This window comes from Neodiprion pinetum, chromosome 6 (assembly GCF_021155775.2).
Source record: "Neodiprion pinetum isolate iyNeoPine1 chromosome 6, iyNeoPine1.2, whole genome shotgun sequence".
Classification (NCBI taxonomy): domain Eukaryota; kingdom Metazoa; phylum Arthropoda; class Insecta; order Hymenoptera; family Diprionidae; genus Neodiprion; species Neodiprion pinetum.
Window position 1 is genome coordinate 13,171,133 of NC_060237.1, and position 18,991 is coordinate 13,190,123.

At 40.0% G+C, this 18,991-nt stretch overlaps 3 protein-coding genes across 5 annotated transcripts in view; 2 read left to right on the plus strand and 1 right to left on the minus strand.

The window, feature by feature from the left end:
* Positions 1-18,991, plus strand: part of LOC124221964 (dipeptidase 1) — a 1,639,756-nt gene that overhangs the window by 1,237,674 nt on the left and 383,091 nt on the right. The window lies entirely within an intron of this gene.
* LOC124221965 (putative nuclease HARBI1) lies at positions 3,129-6,016 on the plus strand. Its single transcript, XM_069137187.1, has 6 exons — positions 3,129-3,153; positions 3,762-3,998; positions 4,120-4,449; positions 4,669-4,813; positions 4,905-5,065; positions 5,155-6,016. Exons 2-6 carry the CDS (start codon positions 3,762-3,764, stop codon positions 5,398-5,400), a joined length of 1,119 nt encoding a protein of 372 aa, XP_068993288.1. The 5' UTR covers positions 3,129-3,153; the 3' UTR covers positions 5,401-6,016.
* LOC138191117 (uncharacterized) lies at positions 6,162-8,097 on the minus strand. Its single transcript, XM_069137076.1, has 6 exons — positions 8,064-8,097; positions 7,577-7,781; positions 7,161-7,346; positions 6,759-6,867; positions 6,390-6,673; positions 6,162-6,299 (listed from the first exon to the last, which is right to left on the minus strand). The coding sequence occupies exons 1-6, from the start codon at positions 8,066-8,068 to the stop codon at positions 6,162-6,164; spliced, it is 927 nt and encodes a 308-aa protein (XP_068993177.1). The 5' UTR covers positions 8,069-8,097.

The following is an 18,991-nucleotide window of genomic DNA, read 5'->3' on the forward strand; positions in this document are numbered from 1 at the left end:
CAAAACCCGACTGAAATAACTAATAACGCGCTCTTGATTATCCCACTTCTGACACCAATGTTACAACGGGGGGAAATTACGAAAGATCTAAGAGAATCAAAGAGTTCTCTGTGCGATTTAAGCGAACGCCGAGCCAAAGAAGTCTCACGAACAAGGAATATTAGAAAGAAAATGGATGTATTTTAACACAAGCTCTCTTTTTAAAGTCTAGAGACTGACTGTTTTTACAATAATATCGGTTGACGCAGCAACCTTATTCTTTTTAAAGACATAAGAGGTTTATAAACGTCTTTTATCTATGATGACTACTAGATCATTTAATAGGGGACAAAACGGGTGATTTCACCCTTTGTAACAATATATTGTGACGTGGTATTTCGTACCCCGTCACTTTGTTTAATTATCGCATTTCCCTTGGTGCAGATATCGCTAAAAATAACGAAAGCACGTCTGAGGCCAATACTCCAAAAATGAACGACTAATTATCTTTAAGTTGAATTCTCTTTACTAAGCTAATTGTATGCTATTTTCTAATTCTGTAATGCTCTACGAGAACCATCCGCGAGACCTTTGCATCAAGATACCAGGACACTGCCTGACAGGGGTCACGTACCAGCTCAACATCGACCACAACCGACTACAGACGAACGAATACCGCTGAAACCACTCCCGATGGATGCCTATCTAGTTGTCAAACAGGGTCGTGCGTGATGCACAAACAGCACCTCCAACTATTTGAGACTTATCGGCCAGGAGCCGAACCACGAACGAATGCTTCTACCGCTCGGATGCATCGTTAGGCGGCGTACAGGGCTGTGCCTCAAAAACACAACAAAGCCTCCCGTCGACGATACTTATCAGCCTGGAGCTGAACCGACCCTAACATCTACTAAGTCGTTGACTATCCAATAGAAGACGGTTTTCTCTTCACGAACCGTCTTATCGAAGGACTGAGTAGATGAGCAAGGCCAGTTCTGGATAGAAACACCTTCTTTACCGACCAAGCCGACCAGTCCGCCTATAGTTTGCCCCAGGCGAAAAATAATATTTTCCACGTACTTCGAATACATAACCAGGTGACGTAACCATGTGACGTTACCGGCTGATGTGCCCACGGCGGTCATTTTTGAAAATAGCGGTCATTTCGACGGCAGCCATTTTTGATTTTTTTGATGGCAGCCATTTTGATTTTTTCGATGGCGGCAATTTTGATTTTGTGATGGCGGCCATTTTGACGGAGGCCATTTTGATTTTTTCGATGGCGGCAATTTTGATTTTATGATGACGGCCATTTTGACGGCGGCCATTTTTGATGGCGGCCATTTTGATTTTTTCGATGGCGGCAATTTTGATTTTGTGATGGTGGCCATTTTGACGGCGACCATTTTTGATGGAGGCCATTTTGATTTTTTCGATAGCGGCAATTTTGATTTTGTGTTTTGTGATGGCGGCCATTTTTGATGGCGGCCATTTTGATTTTTTCGATGGCGGCAATTTTGATTTTGTGATGGCGGCCATTTTGACGGCGGCCATTTTTGATGGCGGCAATTTTGATTTTGTGATGGCGGCCATTTTGACGGCGGCCATGATTTTTTTTGATATATAACCAATAGTTTGCCCCAGGCGAAAAATAATATTTTCCACGTACTTCGAATAAATTCTTTTACGTTAATCGACCGGATGGTGACATCGCAATTAGATAGACAGGGAATGCCGATGACGATCCGTAAACTTTCACGCTAAAAGTTTACCCCAGAGCGAAAATGTCACATTCGAAAAAAATATTAATAGAATTTATTGTAAGCCAATAGTTTGCTCCAGGCGAAAAATAATATTTTCCACGTACTTCGAATACATTCTTTTACGTTAATCGACCGGATGGTGACATCGCAATTAGATAGACAGGGAATGCCGATGACGATCCGTAAACTTTCACGCTAAAAGTTCACCCCAGAGCGAAAATGTCACATTCGAAAAAAATATTAATAGAATTTATTGTAAGCCAATAGTTTGCTCCAGGCGAAAAATAATATTTTCCACGTACTTCGAATACATTCTTTTACGTTAATCGACCGGATGGCGACATCGCAATTAGATTTCGCGCTAATAGTTTGCCTCAGACGAAAAATAATATTTTCCATCAAGGAATACGGATATAAAAGGCTGAAATTCAGGCCCGAAAGACAGTCTTGCACCTTCAGCTCTCATGAAGAGAACTCCAAGTAAAGCAGAACTAAAACAACGAATCGATCTGTTCCTAAAAAATATTCACGACTTGAAAACCATTGTGAATCAGAAATCAGAACTAAGCACAGTGACAAAAAAGTTTGCAATTCTAAATTTATCAAAAAACACGTAACTGTCGAACATTAAAAAAATGGATTTCACAAAATTGAACAAAGTGGCAAGCATGGCCGAATTTCTACCGACAAAGAAATTGACCGACCTGGAAATTTTCAAAATATACAAAGTCACCAATATTCGACGAGTTCAAACGAGGTTTGGGCAGCGTATCGTCACAGATCTGAACGACGAATTCAGCATATTCTTACCGGCACGGATTGTGCGATTGCTCAACGAGGACGAGACTCAGTACCAGGAGGTCGATTCTGTACTAGGCGCAATCGAATAGCGTCCGACGCAAAGTCGACATAGCGTCGGAAGCGTTATATATTGCGTACGACGCGATTCTGTACCATCTCAAATTGGCGCAGTAACTGCGTCAGTGACGATATTTAGCGTCAGAATATTGTGCAGGCTGTCGATCCCGTGCAATCGGGATTGCGTCTTTCATTGCGTTGTAAGGTGAGGTAAAATGTAACATGTGACGTATCTTATTATTGAATTACTTGTGGAAAGTGTGTTATAGTGAGGTTAGAGTCCCGTACTTTCGTGTTTCGCGCTACATTATCTTTTGTATTGTTAAATATTTGTGAACGGAGTGTTAAAATGTAAGTACACTGCACATACGATTTACGCCATATACTTTAAGAACTAAGCAAACCAAAAATTTTATTAAATAAAAGATGCGCATCATATACATATATGTGTGTAAATTATACAACGAGGACGATGTAAAAAGAAATTACGATACACTTGTAAATGAGTAATTAGCTCAAGAACACAGGGGGAAACGATTACAGCGAGGCGTCAGTACGACATAACCTCAAACTAATACTAACAGATTTTTCTGAAAGATCGTTTGACGGATTGGAAACTAAAATCGTTGGGCTGTTTGTCTAATTGCTAGATGCAGAAGCCTTCACTATTTTAAATGCTTCTAGTCATTCATTTAAGGGAAAAATATGTTATGAATTTTTTGCTCCATTTCCCTCGCGCTAATCGCTGCGAAAAGGCAGAGGAGGGACTTAATTGGACCTCTTCTTGAGAGTATGTGAAACACCGACGGCCGATATCAAAAAATATTTAAAAATTTATTTATGGGTGCTCTAATATTTTGGAAAAAAGCAAAATGTTACGGACTACGTTTATAAATTTTACGTGAGCCAATATTTTTCTTATTCCCAAAAACTCATCACTCTTTTGAAAAAATCTGCATCTAAGATTTGAGGAGGGGATAGGGTTTCACATTCCCTTAAAGTGTCTGGCTTTAGTACACATATAATATTTGAATGATGTCGAGTGTACGGCAATTAATATAAGGTGCTGCGAATTCTGCATTAATAGTGGTATGCTTAACAGCAGTGAAGTGCTGTTTCTATTTCTTTCCATAGATCATGTATCAAATATTGAATTTTTAGATGGCTATGGTAATGTTACTCGTCGATATAGCAGATTTTGAAGAAGAGGACGAAGAAATATTACAGTTACGAATCACCCGCAAGAGGTTGCGCGATGAGCTGAATGTATTCAATTTACCAGATATTCAGTTCAAAAATTTGTTCAGAGTTTCAAAAGATTTAGTGAGGGACCTCGTGACAGAACTGAGACCACATCTGCAACGTGAACGCCCAAATGGTCTTTCAGTGGAAACTCAAGTAAGTATATAATCTGAAAGTATGTCGATTGAGTTACAAGCAAATGTTATCATACGCGCATTCTGTGCACTTATCACAAAAGAATTTCACAATTAATGATCCTTTCTTTATCTTCCTACAGGTTCTTTGCGCCATTCGGTTTTATGCAGTTGGTTCTTATCAAAGAGCAATAGGACAGGATTTTGCATTGGCTTTGAGTCAGACTGCAGTCAGCCGGTGTATCAGATCAGTGTCCGTTGCTATCAACGACCATATGCTTCGCCGATGGATTAAATTCCCTGCCACTCCGGAGCAAAGAGAGGCAGCTAAAATAAAATTTGCTAATGCTCCACAACCATTCCCTGGAGCAATTGGCGCAATAGACTGCACTCATGTCGGAATCGTTGCTCCTAAAGAGAATGAGGAAGCTTTTGTGAATCACCATGGTTATCATTCTATGAATGTTCAAATGGTTAGCTGAAATTGAAGTACAAGTGTAATGCATGATAGAATTAATGTAGGTATATTATCATACATAACGCATGAGTTCACTACCAGGTAATCACTCGAATATGTAAATAAATGGGTACTTTTGATTATCATTATTTTCTTGATACTATCCATAAACAATAATGCAAAATACATTTCACTGTCGATAATGAATCCATTGAAATGAAAATGCTGTTTTTAGATTTGTGATCCAGAACTCCGTATTTTAAATGTGAGCGCCAGATTTCCAGGATCTCGTCATGATGCTGCAATTTGGATGCAGTCACCTGTGCGCAATCTTATGGAGCTGTGTCACAGGCAAGGCGAGAGGCAAACATGGTTGTTGGGTTAGTAATTCCGGAATCGGAATGTCAATTTTATTCTTTCCTTCTCACTAGTTATATATTCCCAATTTCATCTACCTATCTTACTACTTAGGTGATTCAGGCTATCCTTTGGAACCATGGCTCTTGACACCAATACCGAATGCTCCAAATGGATCACCTGAGTATGTATATACCGCTGCACATTGTAGTGCCCGCTCAGTTATAGAGCGATGTTTTGGTGCACTCAAATCGGTATGGAGATGCTTGTCACATGTGAGTTTGTGGTCAGAATAGTCAACAGTTATAAACTCAATTTAGAGCGAATTATTCTCATTGTCATTTTATATTTTTTTCTACTTCAGCAACGTTTATTAATGTACGAGCCTGATATGGCGGGAAGAATAATCAATGCTTGTGCCATGTTGCATAATATGCGTTTGCATTATCGAATACCATTTGAAGAGATCGCCGAGGAAGATGTCGCACAGGCTAATGCTATGCCAGCACCCGGACCTTATATTGCTGAACCTCTTGAAGGAAGAGCACGCCTTGCTGAGGGACGCCGTGTACAACAGCAACTTATCCGAGACAACTTTATGCACTTGTAGTTGGCGGTGTATATGTGACTTCGTGAAAAATCCGGAAAATCATATGAAATACAGTAGCGCCCAAAAGTATTTTGACAAACACAGTAATTGAGTTAATCACATGCAAGAATAAACTACAAAAATCAATAATATGATTTGTTGAAACAAATTCGATGTTCTATATAGTTGTTAAAAATGATCTCTCGATTACTCGAAAATAAAGTTGAAATAAAGAAAAGTAAGAGAAACGATCGATCAAAGTGATAACGAATTTTATATTCTCAAAATACTTTTGAGCATTACTGTATGTTTATGGTGAGACTTGATAGATATATATCTTATACCATATCTCTAGCGTTGAGATGTCCTGTAGGTGACGAAAATTGTATATAATTTGAATTTTTTTGAATGAGAAAGAGCGTGTGAGTTTAGATTTGTATTGCTTCCTTAAAGTCTACTGTCTTTCATCGATTTTTCGCTATGAAAAGTAACTTTTGTGATTTACTCTGCTGCTGACTATGTTTTAAGGTTTCCATGCGAATCCTACGGAATTTAAGAAAAAACGAACAAAAAAATGTGCATAACCTGCCAAAAAAGATGGGCGTTCAAAAAAATTAAAAACTTTATTTAACCTGAACTCATTCGGCGTTTTTATTTTACATCTCAATTTCTGAGCATGTCACAGGAAAAAATTCTTAAAAACAAAACCACGTCCGTGTGTAAGAAATCATACACAAAGTTTCATGTAAAAAAAAAAAATTTTAATAAGGATATGATGGAGATTAATGGAAGCCTGTCATCGCTACCGCTATTGAATTTAGAGCCTGGCACATCTGCCTCTTTACTTCTAATTTCTCTTTCTCCAGCTCCAGTCGTTTGGCTTCGTTATTTGCAGACATTACCATCGCCTGTGACATTCTCTAAAACATATAAGTACAAATATTTGCACAATTCCACTGGCATAATAATTTGCAGATCGATTTATTCATATACAGTTTAAACAGAAATACCTCAAGTATTTCGTTCTGCTTTTGTTGCATTTCTACAACCGTCTTAAAGACATCATCTCTTCTTTTGTTTTTCTTCCTGCGAACGGCTCTGACAGGGTGTGTGGCTTTTTTTATCTTTGGGGTTGTCTGCTGTAATGATGGGTGTGACAGTGTGTGCGATGATGATGCTATGCCATCATCACTGCAGACAACTTCTACCAATGTTTCAGGTTCTGCAAGGTTCTTCAATTCATCAGCTTCTTGGATGGTGTGTTCCTCCTCCTGTCCTATTGCCGTGTCTGATTCTACGAATAAAACACGTTGCCACAACATCATATCATACATCATTATTGTTAGTAATAGACGTGGCTGCTCGGGACATACGCTTACCAATTGTGGTGTTTGTCGACACTATATTGTATTCTTCAAATACTGATATATGAGTCGGTATCTCGTTTAAAACTGACTCGTCTGCTTCCCGCAGTTGTGTAATTGCAGACTGAAATATGTAAATGAATAAACATGTTTGGCTTTTCAATCATTTAAATGGAAGGGATTAATTTGTATACCATTTATGGGGGCTGAGCTAGAGCAGTTGATCCGACATAAATGAGTTCCTTTGTTCAGCGTTAAATTTAACTTACTTTAACACTATCAGTTATTATCGTTCATTCACGCATATTTTTCAAATTATTTGCCACAATTTTGATCTCGTCTTGTACTCGGTATATAATCTATCTAAAAGAATATCTTCTGTAAGCAGTTTTTGTATTTCATGTTCTCATTACATACCATCTCTTCAGGCATCGAATCAGGGACCCTGCACCCTTCTGTTACAGCAGGTCCTATTAATCCGAGGATCATTAAATCTTCCTCGGATAGTGTATTACTATCCACAGGAAAATTTCCAGTTTTAATGCGGGCATTTTTGAGACTGACAGCTTTGGCTCTGACGCGACTTTTTATATCCTTCCAAACCTAAAAAATGCCATAAGAACTGTTCTTCAAAAACAGAGTTTCCACCGTCACAAAACTTTCAGTCTCGTTTTAAAACTTTTATTTCAGTTCTGGTAGAAACTTGGTGAATGAGAATAAAAAAATTTACCTATTATGGTTTGATCTATAAGTAAATTACACTAACTGCAAATAAACAGTGTTAAAAAAATCAAGGTTTTTATAAGGAATAAAGGTTTTCGAAGTTTACTCACTTTCTGCCACTGAATTTGGGTTTTCTCAAACCCTAAGGAGTTCAATTCCCTCGTCAGTGCCTTCCACAATTCGTCTCCTTTTGCTTTTCCTTGAGCACCTATAAGCCGTCCTGCGGCAAACTCTCTGTGGTTATTCATATATTCAATCAAATATTTCCTTTGCTTACTGTTATGCTTGTGGGAACGTTTTGCTGCTTCAGTAGGACTGTAACAAATCCATGTTCATATTAATGTGACATCATAAAACCTGCCATTATCATCTTATAAATATGCCTAGTCTTATAACGTCTTATAACAGATTTTTTAAATAGCAATTTTGTGAATAAATGTAGCTAACAGAAGTAACACACAGAAAAATGAAACAAAACTTTTCTAGAGATCATAATTAAGGTTATGATCTCTTATATATTAATATAAATGTATTATTTCATTACTTATGTATTAATTTCATATAAATATTAATCTCATATATTATTTCCTTACTTACTTCATTTTGTACGTTGATTCTTCACAAATTTCGAAATCACTGGTTTATTTATGCAATACAATGCAACAAAACTGCAAATACAATGTAACATGTAAAAACTATTATGTCGCCGCCTGACAAGTCTAGGCTCACGGCTTTCTTTAGAACGGGAGGTTCAAACCACGGTTTGAACGCAACCATTGCGCCGGCGAAACCGCTTGCTTGTAACGCCTGACGCAAAATAGCACCCGGTACAGAATCGCTTTTTATAATAGCGTCGCTTTCGCAAGCGACCTTTCGTGTTGCGTCGCTTCATAGCGACCCTTCATTGCGTCTAGTACAGAATCGACCTCCAGAAATTGGTGCAGACGACGGAGGAGGAGCGGCTGCTCTTGCAATATCTGGGCGGCCAGTATGGGCAAATCGAGTTCAAAGATGCGTCGGCTCTCGCCTAACTTGTACACCGTACCAGGACAACGAGTACAGCGTCTCCTTACACCACTGTTCCAAGGCAAATCGAGTTCAAAGATGCGTCGGCTCTCGCCTAACTTGTACACCGTACCAGGACAACGTGTACAGCGTCTCCTTACACCACTGTTCCAATTATATATATATGTATAGAAGAATCAATTACAATAATTAACATTGATCGATGTAAAAATTGAATGAACAAAAAAAAAATGAAATGTTTTATTGAATAAACAAAAAAATGCGTATACATTTTTTTTTTGTTCTCTTTAACCTTTTAGTCCACTAATGATCTGAAACAGAGAAAAGCAGCGATTGCGATTTCGATCCCGTGCGTTCTCCATCGTTTTGACGATATTTGAGTATGTTTCAGCAGCCATGACTTTAACGCTGATATTTGCAGAACTTTGATGAACTTTTGACTTGCATGTGTCGTGTAAGACTGATGAGTCTTGACGTTGAATTCTGGAAGGTTCTGAAATAAACTCTTAACTAGCGGGACAGAGGTTCTGAATAAACGGTTGTTATTGACGATGCAAAATATTTTATTGAAAAAAACAACTCAAGATTACAGTTTTACATGAAATTCGTAATGCTAATGTATGAGTGTTCTTACTCAACGGTATCGCATCCATGCTTTAGACAATGAGAATGAATAACTGTTCGAGGAGATACCGATTGTCTTTTGTGTTTGAGTAAAAAATTTCGCAGTAACAATACGTTTTGGGCTGCACAGTTTGGACGTAATATAGCGTGATGCGTACAGTTTGAATTCGTGTCCGACATTTCATTCAACTTCTGCAACGACGGACAACTCAAATCCATCATTTCAACGACTTCAACTTTTTCACCCAGAAGTTTCTGCAGCCAACTTTTCTTCTCCAAACCTTTTACGTAAACTGTTGAAGCCTCACGCAGCGGCGTACATTCGATGGTGAAGTCGAGCTTCTTGAAAGGTAAATCACCACCTTCCCAGGTTAGTCCATGATAATTCCGTGACAGCCACAAATTGTCGCTTTTGAACGGAGCACGTAAACAATTCCAATCGTCGGAGGTTCGAAGAGAAAAATTGACGGGTTGGCCTCTTCGTCGAGTGACACAACTGCCAACTCTTTTGGTGTAAAACCGGAACCCTGTCTTCTGAATCCTTGTACGTCGACTATGAACTCCATCGTGAAAAAATACTGAATCGATTGTCACAACGTTCAAGGTTTTTATACCAATTTTCTCACCCCACCACTCAGCGGGTTATATTCAATTATACGATCATGTAAAATCAAGCAGTAGGCAGATGTACCGGTGGGAAAGTTATTCTTCGCCTCAAATTCGATACGAATATCTACCGGTCCAGATTTCAGAGCCTCGTTTTGTTTCGAACAGTCGATGAAAATCAAAGGTTCGTACTGTAGAAATTCGCTCTTCGTCAACAGAGGCTCGGGTTCTTTGCCGTAATAGGTGGCTTGAAAGTTTGCGTACATCTCGTACAGTAATGCAAAGCGATTGTGACTCATGTCCAAGTTCAGGTTACCGTACGGATAATACTCGGAATTCAAGAAGAGCTTGACGTCAGTAATGTTACAGTGATCAAGATGACTGGCATTTTTACCGGCTTTGTTTTTTCGATTCGTTTGAAAACCGAGCATGACAAATCGCGGTTTTTCCAAATGGGTGGACGTTTTCACAGTTCAAACGTGTTTCGTGGTTGCCGGTAGCAAAGGATATTCGTACAACTCCCAACTGCGGAAGCTCATGGAGACTGGTGTATCTTTCTCAATGAAATTCAATAGTGCGATTTTTCGTTGATCCGAGAGCTTCACGTAGGGTACTAACCATTCCACCTGATCGATCACGATTCTGAAGTCTTCGTCTTGATTTTGAACGATGGCATTCAAATCACTTTTTGATCTTGTAAGAATCAGCTCGTGTTTCGCGTTAACGACGATCTTGCTATAGTCTTCAGCGAAGCCCAATATCATGCTCAAGGGAATAACTACGTCAAAGTTACCATCGGCATCAGTTAATTTTTTCGTTTCCTGAACATCGAGCCATCCAGCATTTTCCATAAGCCAACTTTGACCAGGGTTGAGCGAAGCGAAACCTTTCAGCAGGCTGGTCAGACCAACGTTTTTACATTTATCAATCTCTACGGCGTTGAGTTCGTACCGTACATCTTCGAACAAATGGCAGATGGCGTTATTGACCAAAGTTGTGATCGCTGCTGCGGTGCCGTCCGATTTGAGCAATTTTCCAGAGATATGCAGCGAACTCTTGCTCGGTAATACGCATAAATCCTGATGCTGAACGGTGATTCGAATCTCATCGCTGTTGTTGAAAGTTGACGATGCGTACGGTTTGTGTGCGTGTATTTCTTGGTGTGCGATTGATTCGTCAAAGACGACAGGTGTTTGAATGCTCAAGATTTCCTCCTCCATGGTACGTAGCATACAACGAAACAGCAGAATCGCAGTTTTATTTGTCGGAAATTCCTTTTCCAAAAGGTGTCAGCTTTAGACCCAGAGCTATCAGGAACTCCACGTTTCGACGTGTTAGCGGTTCGGGAATCGATCGATGACTGACTTGATCGGGACATGCTGACTTACTGATATAACTCTTTTTGGTCAATCTGTTACATACAATACCCATCTTTTATTGCGATTTGATGTGCAGTCTCACAGTTATAACTTCTCCGCGAAAATTAACCAGATCTCCGTCTTGATCGACTAACCGAAGCTGTACGTGATCTATGGTCTTGACGGTGATCGGAAGGTAAATGACGTGCGACGGTACTTCCACTATCTTATATCCCGGTGGAACGATAGGGAAAAATTCGTGAATAGTATGCACTTTATGTCCATTGACGTAGGCACCCGTTGTAATGCTGCATTCGACTTGCAACGCGTTGACCTTGAGAATAGTTACAGGCATATCCGAATGGTGAGTTTGGTTAGCTGCCAATACGCGCGGTGTAAATCCGAGAAGCTGACCAATAGAATCCTCAGGTTCCAAATCTACGATATGGTTACATTTGATTTCGCTGCGTAACGTATTATTGTTAGGCTTTATGCTAATTTCAATGTCGGTATTTTTTAACGCGTCTTGAACATACTTTTCAATATCCTCAATTTCGTAGCTGCCAGTGGATATAGTGACTACCTTGTCGGCTACGTAAATTTTATTGCGACCGACATCGACGTTGGGAATGGAATTGAAGGTTGACAGTTCAACGAGACCGAGAACATAATTTTTGTTCAGAGCAAGTTCGATCGGAGGAAAATATTGCGCTTCGAGAATCGACGACGTTCCCGATATCGTTAATGTAAACGAATCATCCATGACTGCGAGTGCTCGACTGACGTTATTAAATTACGTGTCATGTTTATATAGCTTATCGCTTAGAAATTTCAGACACAAGTGTCCGCAATCGAATGTACCGTAATCTTGATACCTTTCGTCGTTGTACTTAACGCTACCAACACCGAGATATTTCACGAGGTCTAACGGCGGTTGAAGATGACCGAAACTGTCGAAGTAAACTACATCACTGCCGCGTTTCTTATACGCAACCCAGTGTGTCCCAGAACCATCTTTATTGTCGAGATTGACTACAGCTGTTTCGTTTTCACGCGGCCCGGTTTTGGGCATTTCGTTGCGCATAAAGACACCTCGGAAGTATGGAATTTTCATGATTTTTGCATACTTCAGCAAATCCCAGTTGGTCAACGCTCGGCGTGGTAGCTTGAGATTTAGTTTTTTGAAAGATGAAGACTAAAACCCTTTTTGTAAGGTTTGAGATGGAGACCTTTACCTAAGGCGATCGCTTCCATCGTTTTGTTATGCCGTTTGCTTTCCTCCAATTCTCGTTTAGCCGCGCTCGCATCGTTTACAGCCTTTGCTATACCCGCTGCACCTCCCGCTAACGCACCCGTAGCGCTGAGACTGGCAAAAATAGGTATGAGAAAAGGTAGAAATCCGCCAACTTTTGAGGGTACCGGTAGAACGCGCGGTGATCGAACTTTATGTTTACCACCTTCTTTTTTCACAGCTTCTCGAGCACCTTTGAGTGCAGACTTGATGCTCGTTTTCGCGTCATAGCTTGGAATCATAGACTGTTTTGCCGTTCGTATGATTTTGTTCAAGAAAACGTTCTTAGGTTTTCGACACCCCATGCCTAACTTTGTTTTCATCTTCATCATGTTAGTTACAGCCCAAGCGGCTGCCTTCTCACCCAAATTTGCGTCCGTTGCGAGAACCCGTTTCCAGGCTTTTTCAGCTAATATTTTATCCGCAACGCTTTTAGCTTCAAGGTTCTCACGATTTTTCGAATACGCTATATCGTGTTCCTTACACGCTGCATCGAGAGGATTGATACCGGAATCGCCTCTCGCGACTCTTTTCGACAACTTGGTGCCAGGACCGCAGTACTGGTAACCGGGAACATGCAACTCGATCGGAAGTTTGTTGATAATGCTATTCACCAAACCTTTCCCACTTGATCGCTTTTTTGACGATCGCTTACGATCACGTGTGTGCACAATCATGTCCGCTCCGCGACTGAGAGAAAGTTGTTATAAACGATGCATTTATGGAAAAATCCAGCCAGTCACGTTTGAGATGAGGTTCGAGACACAATCGGCCAAGCTGCCCGTGATGAATTTTGATAAATTTACGCAGCAGAGTACAAAACGGAAAAAACGTAATGGCGAATTGTTGCCGAGTAGTGTACGTGCGGTATTCTGCGGACCATCCAACTGTGGCAAAACCAACGCATTATTTGCGCTTATAACGCATCCGAACGGCTTGAGGTTCGAAAACCTGTACGTTTACTCAAAATCTCTCAATCAGCCGAAATACAAGTTTCTGACACAGAATCCTCAAGACGGGAAAAGAGTCGCTGCAGGAAACAATGAAGGATGTCTTCAAACCTGTGGTAACCCCGCTGCAGGAATTAGTCAATGTTTCTCGAGGCACGAAACTTGTCAAGGAAGAGGTGAAGGAAGAACTCAAAACTGAAACGAAGGATGAGCCGAAGAACGAAATGGAAGATTCTTTTGCAACTGCAGAGGAAGAGGATCAAACCGTCACGGAATCGTCGGTGAGATCAGAGGATGAATATCTTGAGATGCTCAACGATAAACAAAGACGGCAGGAGTTGGATACCGTGTACGGGGTACGGAGTCTTTCTACTGCCGGGCTGATGGTTGGTGATTCACCGATAAGCTTCGAGCGCAATTCCGTTCGCATAGGCAACACGCTCTATCCGAAAACTCAAGGACTGCTGGAGCTGCTGTTCAAAAAGATGCCCAACAGCGCTCACGTTACCCGCAACGACAGGGAGAATTACAGAAATATCCTTCTCGCAACAAATGCTCACAGAAAGTACTATAGCGCCACCGAGCCTATCCGAAACGCTCAGAGCGTCAAATTCAAACATTTAATTGCTGAGCTGCTGAATATTTCTACGTCAGGCAAAGACGTATCACCATTGTCACAGATGTCGAAGCGTACGGGCAAAGGTGTTCCGCTACCTCAGGCTTGGGTTACTCGACAAGGTGTTAAAACAGATTATATTTTCTGGGACGACACTAACGAGCTAGTGGAACGTCTTCGTTTACTCCTGGCATCTCAAGCAGCTGGGAATACAAGTCACAACAATGAAATTATGTCGATTCTGGAAGAATTGCGGGAAGCCGGAATCATTTATTTGCCAATTCTCGTCGACTCTGCAATCATTTACGAGATAAGCATCGACGTGTTTGGACGTCAGCTGAATAAAAACACAGCTGCGAGCACTCGCGGTCCTCCGGGTGTCGGGTTTCAAATAACAGCGGATGGGCATTACGATATACGGAACAAGAGACTGTGCAACGTCGCAGAACCCACAGCTCCGAACAGTGCTGTAACTTTAAAAATCTTGAGAAGAAAATTCAGCGTGCTGCAAAAACAAATCGACAACCTCGATCAAATGATCAAAACTTTGGAGATCACCACGGAGAAAGCCTTGGATACCTTCTACACAGACTTTAAAACAGACAGAGACTTGTCGACTCGAAACGCGGAAATCATTTCCAAATTGGACACCAGACTAATAGCGTTGGAATATGAACGAGAGAAAGCAAGCACTGGTGACGGAACTGCATAAACCTGCACGCCGGAATTACCCACGTCGACGTGTAGACGTGCGCGGCATCGACGAGACCTGGCAGGCGGATCTTGTTGATATGACGTCGTACGCTGGACAAAACAAAGGTTACAAGTACATGCTCACAGTCATTGATATCTTTTCAAAGTATGCGTGGACTGTACCGATAAAGAGCAAGTCTGGAGATGATGTTACGAAGGCAATGGAATCTGTGCTTGTCGAAGAACGGGTGCCAAAAAATTTACACGTCGACAGAGGAACGGAATTTTACAACTCGAAATTCGAATCGCTTATGATACGCTACGGAATCAAACTTCACTCCACGTACAGTAATTTGAAGGCTTCGATCTGTGAACGTTTCAATCGCACGCTGAAAGGTAAAATGTGGACACGGTTCAGCATGCAAGGAAGCTACAAGTGGTTCGATATCTTATCTGATTTGGTTTCGGCTTACAACAACACCAAACACCGAACCATAAGAATGAAACCGTCGGATGTCACCGTTGCAAACGAGAGGCTGTTATTACGTCAGGCGTACGGAGGGCTTCGAGCGATACCTACCATATCGGCAAAATTCAAATCTGGCGATAAAGTTCGAATCAGCAAATTCAAAAATGTCTTCGAGAAAGGTTACACTCCCAATTGGACGACTGAAATATTCACGATAAGTCGAGTGGAAAATACTCATCCTGTGACGTACAAGCTCAAAGACTACCGAGATCAACCCATCGCTGGTGGTTTCTACGAACAAGAGCTCCTCAAGGTTAAGCATCCGGATATCTATCTGGTGGAGAAGGTGCTCAAGAAGCGTGGAAGGAAAATATACGTTAAATGGTTAGGTTTTGACAATACACACAACAGTTGGATAAACGAATCGGACATGTAACTTTTGAATAAATGAATTTTTTTGTAAAAACGTGTGTGTCTCTTTATTTTATACCCGACACATGACAAGTATGCATCTTTGTTTTTTTTTAGACAATCAACAGACATATGCATCGTTGTACAAATTTTTTTGAAGTTATACTTCTTTAGGCGCGTTATGAAAAACTGATGAGAGTGAAATTTCAGGATGCGCGCGCATCACTGTAACACAAAACTGTAACACAAAATTAACAGGATGAAGTTGCCCACTCAACCGAATTCATGCGCGCGCATCACTGTAACACAAAATTAACAGGATGAAGTTGCCCACTCAACCGAATTCATTAAGTCTCGAAAAAAAGCTAAATATTTATTTACATGGTTTTAGTTTCTACAGTCACAATACGTGTTTTATTTTCATACAAGTGCGAATTATATATGTGGCAATAAAATATATTCAGTAGTGATTTAAATTGAATATTTGGATTAATATTATTTACTATTTGTGAATATTAGTGAAAAAATTGTGCTAAAATACTTTTTCAAGTGCTCCAATATAATTGAGGTTAGTTATCCGTATGTATTATTTATTGATATAAATTAAAATATCATTATTTAATATAATTAATACTAAATATTATTAAATTATCAATGTTGAATATTTATTATTGGTTTTTTAATATTTACAAAATAAAGAAATGAATTTAATAGAACATTTAATAAAAAGTTCGTGACAAAAATTTAATAGATTATTTAAATATAATGTAAGACATCCGTTATTTGTTTTATTGTTTTTTATTACATACTTCTTTTCTTTATCATTGTGTGACAGAAGATTTTGACATGTTGTGTATTTTTTAATGATGCCAAAGAAGTATAACTTCTCACGCGCGTACATAAGTACACGCACCCATTTTTTTATACTTCGGAGCGTTCTTATTAACCATCCTACATAATAATATTTTATACATCATGGTACAGTTGAAAAAATTAAGCTCTACGTAATAATAATAATACATCATGGTACAGTTATAAATTAAGTCCTACACAGATTACGGTAATTTATAAAGCTACGGTGCAGGCTTGTAACCCCACGGAAGCGTATCGGTCGTGTTTTGAAACACGATCCGCTTGTCGTCATTCCAGCTCAGTGCTACTTTCTGCTGTTCTACGGTATATACCTCATGCTTTCGACTCATGATCAAATGCTGATTTGAGGATAGATTTTCACGTTTCAACGCACAGTCCAAATAATCGTTAAAGGATATTTTTCTTAACGCTGATCCTCCAACACCTTTGGCACGTTTGTTGTCTTTTTCATCTCCCAAGACTCGGAATGCGTACAATTTAGCTCGTAACCCTACAAATTCCGACATGATTTTCCCGTTATTCTCGTCTTTCATCAAGCCGAGAACTTTTTTGTTTGCTCGAGGTATTCCGTAAACGTTGTCAAGAGGATAATCCGACGTGTCGAATTTGTGCAAGTCCTCCTTCATGTGTTCATATATGTCGGGGACGGTAAAATTGTAAATCAAACTGTCGGTATCCGTGTACATTAATTTTGCTCGGTTGCCAAATTTCTGCTTAATGTAATTGTAATGAAAATCATAGATGTATGTTTTAGATAGATCCAGGATGGAGAAACCTGCATACAATGGTTTATTCAATTTGACTTTCGTCTTATTCATTTCGACGATAACCATCTCTTTGTCGAAAACGGTGCAGCTGTGAAAATTAGGCTTGGCTATGGTAGCTCTCGCACCGTACCGTCCATCCCATTCGGTGATCAATCGAACATCTCTGTACTTTCGCACGTTTTCCATAGTTTTACCAAAAACTGCGTTGTTCATTAGCTTGTAAAAATTTTTCTCAAATTCGTTGTCAGATTTTTTTCGCAAATCGGTATTCAAATCTATATATTTTTTGAGCCACGGGGTTTGCCTGAATTTGAGAACTCTGTGAATTTGAAGTAATTTTAAGCCTAATTGTAAGCATTGTTTCAAAACGCTGTAGTGAACAACGTAGTTTTTCTTGGAAAATAGCGTAAGCGTCAATTTTGACTGTTTATTGATCGAAATCGGAGGTACATAGTGCTCCGGACACAATGGTAAATCCTTATGAGTTTCATGCAGTTCCGCAGGATATTCCAAATCTACCTCCAGCACGTAACCAAACTCTGCATCGTCCGAGATGGTAAGAACGTCGCATTGTCTGAAGTCTGATACCCATTCGAAGGAACTGTATGGCAGAGCAAAGCTCATAGCTGCACCGTAAAAATTATTAACGTCAAAGTACATGAGATAAGATTCTTCGATCTCAGGATCGAATTCCTCTCCCATGTACCTGTTGTTGGCCTTTGCATATCTGTTCGAACACTGTGATATACCACCACGAATACCTTTTTCGATAAACATAACCATGTCTATGTCGGTGAGAAGCTCGAGTTCGATGCCTGTACATTTTAACATCGCATCAAACGACAGACCGGGCGCTGTGTAGTAATGTAACGGATCCAGTTTGTACGTCGTCCAACAATTCTGTCGAAAATTTTGAAAAACGTCAGCCAGTAAAAACACGTCCGTTTGTAAATACAAGTCCGAATACTCTCCCAAAGTTTGGACGTTTAAAGTTTGCCATACGTCGCACGCGTGTGCGTAATCGTCGTCTGATATATTCCGGTCGTTCAATTTTGAATAAAACTGTTCTTTGGCTGGTAAATGTTTCTCCTCGAGCTTCTCCCAACTGTCTATGTATTCGTACGGGAAGACACCTTTCCTAGTCAATAACCGAAATTTGTTCAAGCTACTGCAGAATTTACGTGTTATTGTTTTTCGGCAATCGTCCAGATACGATGATAATTTATCGAGGCTGCTAGGCATGAAACGGTACGAATCTATGAAACGGAACGTTACATCCGTTCCCTTAACGAATTTAGTGAAGGAAATGTACTTTTCTTTGTTGACAGGTAATAGTTTAACAGTACCTTCGAATGACGTACCCAGGGCTTTGATCAGAAAATGCGAATCGTAACCCGAAAGATTGTAGAATATCACTGGGATGGTGTGCGAATTTTGGTAATTTAGATTACAGCTGCGGTGAGCAGCACCACAGTACTTTCCCGTGAAATGACAGTGATCCCGATGTTTCACGTCTGTGGGCGTAAACGGTTTTTCACAAATATGACAGACTGTCGATAAATGAAATTCGTTGATCTGATTGAAATTTAGTGGTTCCATCGGTACAACAGTCTTGTAATATCCCTCTAACGAAAGTGCCAATTCCTTCAACTCGTTTACAAACCATTGGATGCAAGTTTCTCCGCGATTAATTTTGAATTTTGAAAGCGAATCGTCAAACGCACAATGCAGATAGTAAGCTATACTATACGGAAGATGCTTCTGATAAATTGTTCTATTTTCCCCAAAACTTTCATGTGTGGGCTGCAGTAAACATTCTAGATCTGCGTAAACGCAAAACG

Excerpts from the sequence above, each read along its gene's own strand:
- LOC124221965 (XM_069137187.1), top strand. The coding sequence starts at position 3,762 with ATGGCTATGGTAATGTTACTCGTCGATATAGCAGATTTTGAAGAAGAG. Across the intron at positions 4,450-4,668 it reads ATTCTATGAATGTTCAAATG|ATTTGTGATCCAGAACTCCG; the intron begins GTTAGCTGAAAT and ends TGCTGTTTTTAG. Across the intron at positions 4,814-4,904 it reads GAGGCAAACATGGTTGTTGG|GTGATTCAGGCTATCCTTTG; the intron begins GTTAGTAATTCC and ends CTTACTACTTAG.
- LOC138191117 (XM_069137076.1), bottom strand. Across the intron at positions 7,347-7,576 it reads CCCAAATTCAGTGGCAGAAA|GTTTGGAAGGATATAAAAAG; the intron begins GTGAGTAAACTT and ends GGCATTTTTTAG. Across the intron at positions 6,868-7,160 it reads ATTCGATGCCTGAAGAGATG|TCTGCAATTACACAACTGCG; the intron begins GTATGTAATGAG and ends TACATATTTCAG.